We start from the raw sequence: 4,283 nt of genomic DNA, 5'->3' as shown, positions 1-4,283 counted from the left end.
AGCAGACGATAAATCTAGCTTGATCACGCACCCGTCCACTGCCTCAACGACAACTCTCTTTTTCTTGAGGAACAAACAATTACGTTCCGGCATGCCCACGGGCGCCGCCGATGTTTAGGACCAGGTGTGGTGATCCGTTCGATTCAAGGAACAGAGGAGGCGCATCCTTTGGCAGACAAGGGGACGCAGCGAAACGTGGATGGAATACCCAAAACTAACAGTCAAAAAAGTCATGCAAATATCACCCCCTCAAAGTGAAACGTCAAGCAAGCACTTGGAATCGCGAAACGCCGTCCATTTCTTCAGAAAGTATCAGGCAGATACCGATAAATAGCTGATGTTATAAGGTAAAAAATGGACCATACGTGTCTGCGCGCATATACAATATTAATTCAGATTAGCCCGTAAGCCATGGTGCGGCTCGACATCCGCACGCTACCGTCTCCTTTCGTGATGACCTTGCTGAGCCCCTCCACCTACGAATCAGCTGATCACAAGCAAAGGCTATATATACGCACACACACCTTCATCCAAAAATCATCACACAGCTAACCATCAGAAGCAAATCCTGGCTGATACAGGAACAAACACATAAGCATCCCAAGAACACACAGCTTCCTAGCTCATCTACGTATAGATTAGTCCGCGAGTTCAATTTGCAGGGGCATCCAGAGACAGACATGGCGTCGGCTCCAGCTCGAGCTATTGCGGTGGTGGCTCTCATGTTCGCGTGCTCTGGGTTGGCCATGGCCGCGGACAAAGCGCCGACATGGCTGAGGGCGCATGCCACTTTCTACGGCGGCGCTGATGCCTCTGACACCATGGGTACGTAACTAGCTAATCTCAGAATCCCTGTATAGGCCAATAGAACATTGAATACCACATCTACTGCTGCCTGTTCTAAAAGCATACACACACTTAATTCAACGCAGGTGGGGCGTGTGGGTACGGCAACCTGTACTCGGCGGGCTACGGCACGCGGACGGCGGCGCTGAGCCAGGCGCTCTTTAAAGACGGCGCGGCGTGCGGGCAGTGCTACAAGATTGCTTGTGATCGCAAACTTGCGGATCCAATGTTCTGCAAACCTGGCGTCACCGTGACAATCACGGCCACGAACCTCTGCCCGCCTAACTATGCGCTCCCGAGCAACAACGGAGGCTGGTGCAACGCGCCGAGGCCGCACTTCGACATGGCACAGCCTGCCTGGGAGAAGATTGGTGTCTACAAGGGTGGCATCATCCCTGTCATGTACCAGAGGTACATACCTACACATGAGTATTTATCACTGTTATATGTGCCTGTGTGCAGGTTACTAAAATTGATTTTTGCAGGGTTCCATGCGTGAAGAAGGGTGGTGTGCGGTTCAAGATCGCTGGTCATGATTATTTTAACCTAGTTAACGTGTTCAACGTCGCAGCGGATGGCTCGATCAAATCGATGGATGTCAAGAGCTCTGATTCAGACACATGGACGCCAATGGCTCGTAACTGGGGCGCGAACTGGCAATCTCTAGCTAATCTTACTGGGAAGATGCTCTCATTCAGATTGACCAGCACAAATGGGCAGACGCTTGTGTTCAACAATATTGTGCCAGCTGGATGGACATTTGGGCAAACATTTGCGAGCAAATTACAGTTTTAGTTGAACACTCTCAACAGAACAATCTAGTGATGGTTGATTTTTTTCAGATTAAATTTATTTATTTCTGGTGTGGTGCTTAAAAAATATTAATTGTAAGCACTACTTGTATGGATATATCCATTGGTTGGTCACCACATGTAACATTGTACCTCCAACATCCTTTTATGTATGTGTTTAACTTGTTGTACATATTTGTGCTTATATTAATTTGGTTGGTGCATATAAAACACGTCTGGTTCTACGGAGTTACCTCGAATGTTTATTTATCGGTTTGGTTGTACCTCTGCCTTGGGTGACTAACAAATAATTGAACTAAGTAATTTTAAGATAACAATAAGAAGCATTTTAGCTTAACATTGAGATTCATGTAAGTGCAAAAGCATGAGAATTCTACATCTAACATCTCAACTAAGAATTCTCGCCGAACATTTGTGCTTATCGTCCTCCTTGTAACGGAGTGGTCTAGGTCCACCTCCTATAAGACCTAGCTTCCCACTCTACTGTCGGCGGGGGTGGCAATCACAATTGTGGTGTGTCGATGATAAGTTAAATCACGTATCGGCCTGTCTGCCTTTGCTGCCAAGACGAGCCCCGAAAGCTCGAGACAGCCCAGTGATACTGGAAGGTTCACCACCACCTTGGGAGGAGGGATACCACCATACAACACATCAGAAAAATGGAGGAGTCTACGAATAAGGACGAAAGACCCTGCATGCATCCTAAACAGACTTAAGGGCAAGACTCCAAGCCCTATATGCCCTATGCACCGACATGGAAGCCTTCCACAAGTAGTTCTATATAAGGGCACCAGGACCATCATAAAGGGTGACCTTCTCCCGCACCATTGTAGTCTAGACCACCTAGAAAGGATTTCGACGCTTATCGCCCGAATCTCCGCCGTGTCATTTCGTCAAGATACTCTGTCTCATCGATATCCCCCCTCCCCTCGACCATGTAATCTTCTGCGTTCTCCACATATATAAGAATGGAGCAAGGCAGGAAGTAGGGATTTTACCCACATCAAGGGCCTGAACCTGGGTATATCGTGTGTTCGTCTCCAAAGACCCCTAGTCTCTTAACGTGATGCCCCTCGACTAAAAAATTCACGTACCCCCTGCTTCTCAGTTGCATCTTTTACTTTAGGGCTCAAATAACCACCAAATGTCATATTTGGAACGATGGAAACACGAATAAGCGCCTCGAGACACTCCCGCACGCGAATAGTAAACCCCCCGCATCAACCCAAAGGCATACATGCCCTTTTGATGTGGAGCATTCCTCGTCCATCCACATGGAGACTCCATCACCACCATAAGCACCGAGAGGACCAATAACAAGAGCACGTGCATGCGCCATCGAGAATGAGGTCAATTCTTTCATCTTCGAGTTTCGTTCGGATTCACATGAGAATTGGGTTCTACCTCAAAGGGACACGTTATGCATTCTTAGGTACTTCGGAGATGATCGCGAGGAAGCATGGAGGGATCACCAGGTCCAGCCGGAGACTCAAGCTCACACGGAGAATAAGAGTGAAGAAGGATGCATGAAGGCAAAACCCCCTAGGCACACTGGGTGCCCGGTTTCTATAGCTCCGGGTGCACGGCAACCACCACCGGGGCGTCGCCCTTGCCTATCCCTGGTGCCCGGCCTCCTGCCCAGCCGCCAGCCGCCGCCCGGGTGCCCGGCCTCGCCCCTCCAGCCGCCAGGCGCCGCCCCGGGTGCCCGGGCTTCGGACCCCCAGGTGCCTAGTCCTCCTCCAGCCGGGTGCCCGGCTTCCACTAGGCGTCCGCCTCTGCTCGGTCCGGGTGCCCGACCCCCTTTTCCCCAGATGCCTGGACTCCACCAGAAGTGCCTGCATGCATCTTGGGCTAAATGACCCTTGTACCCCCCCCCCCATTTTCCTCTTATTTCGTCCCTAGACTATAAGTACTCTTCCCCTAGCTCATCAGAGAGGTTAGCAAAGTATTACATAGACAAAGAGAGAGCTTTGCTCATCTTCCTCCTCTTGGAGATCTAGACCTCCACTTGGAGATCAAGCCCTCCTCTTGGAGAAGATCCTCTTGTGGATATCAAGACCTCACCTAGTGGGAAGAACTTTTACCCTAGTGCTACTTTCCTTGAATTGTTCTTGTATGCTTGTGGATCTCATGTATGCTACTCTAGTGGATGTGTTATTTGGGTTTGTTTGAGTGATTTCCTCCTTGTGTTCTTGTGTGTTCTTCCTCTTTCCTCCCTCCCAGTGTGAAAAGATCCCCTCTAGGGTTTCACCCTACAGCATCTTGGTATCATGAGCAAGGTTGATTCGCATCTTGGAGTACCATCCCCCGGTTTGCTAGCTTGATTTTGTTGTTTTTCGTCCTAATTCGAAAATCCCCACCCAATTTTTTTCTTGCAATTTGTTGGATCTTGTGAGATTTGGTTGTTTTGGTCCTTGGATTTGTTGTTTGGCAAGTGGATATAGCCCCTACCCATCAATCCCCACCCTTCCCACCACGAAATCCACCGAATTTGGCCATTTCCCAAAGATTTTCGCCCAAATCGGAGACCACCGGGTGCCCGCACCCCGAACCCCCGGGTGCCCGCAGCCCCGGGCCAATTTCCCCTGACCACCCCGGGCACCCGCACCTCTCACCCCGGGTACC

At 49.8% G+C, this 4,283-nt stretch overlaps 1 protein-coding gene across 1 annotated transcript; it reads left to right on the top strand.

Moving 5' to 3' along the window:
• The first annotated feature begins 573 nt into the window (after nucleotides 1-573).
• Nucleotides 574-1,720, top strand: LOC119293814 (expansin-A24-like). Its single transcript, XM_037572164.1, has 3 exons — nucleotides 574-825; nucleotides 933-1,257; nucleotides 1,332-1,720. The coding sequence occupies exons 1-3, from the start codon at nucleotides 681-683 to the stop codon at nucleotides 1,639-1,641; spliced, it is 780 nt and encodes a 259-aa protein (XP_037428061.1). The 5' UTR covers nucleotides 574-680; the 3' UTR covers nucleotides 1,642-1,720.
• The last annotated feature ends 2,563 nt before the right edge of the window (nucleotides 1,721-4,283 follow it).

The sequence above is a fragment of the Triticum dicoccoides genome, chromosome 4B (genome assembly GCF_002162155.2).
Source record: "Triticum dicoccoides isolate Atlit2015 ecotype Zavitan chromosome 4B, WEW_v2.0, whole genome shotgun sequence".
NCBI lineage: Eukaryota > Viridiplantae > Streptophyta > Magnoliopsida > Poales > Poaceae > Triticum > Triticum dicoccoides.
The sequence above is the reverse complement of the archived record's forward strand: the minus strand, read 5'-3'. Positions and strand labels throughout refer to the sequence as shown.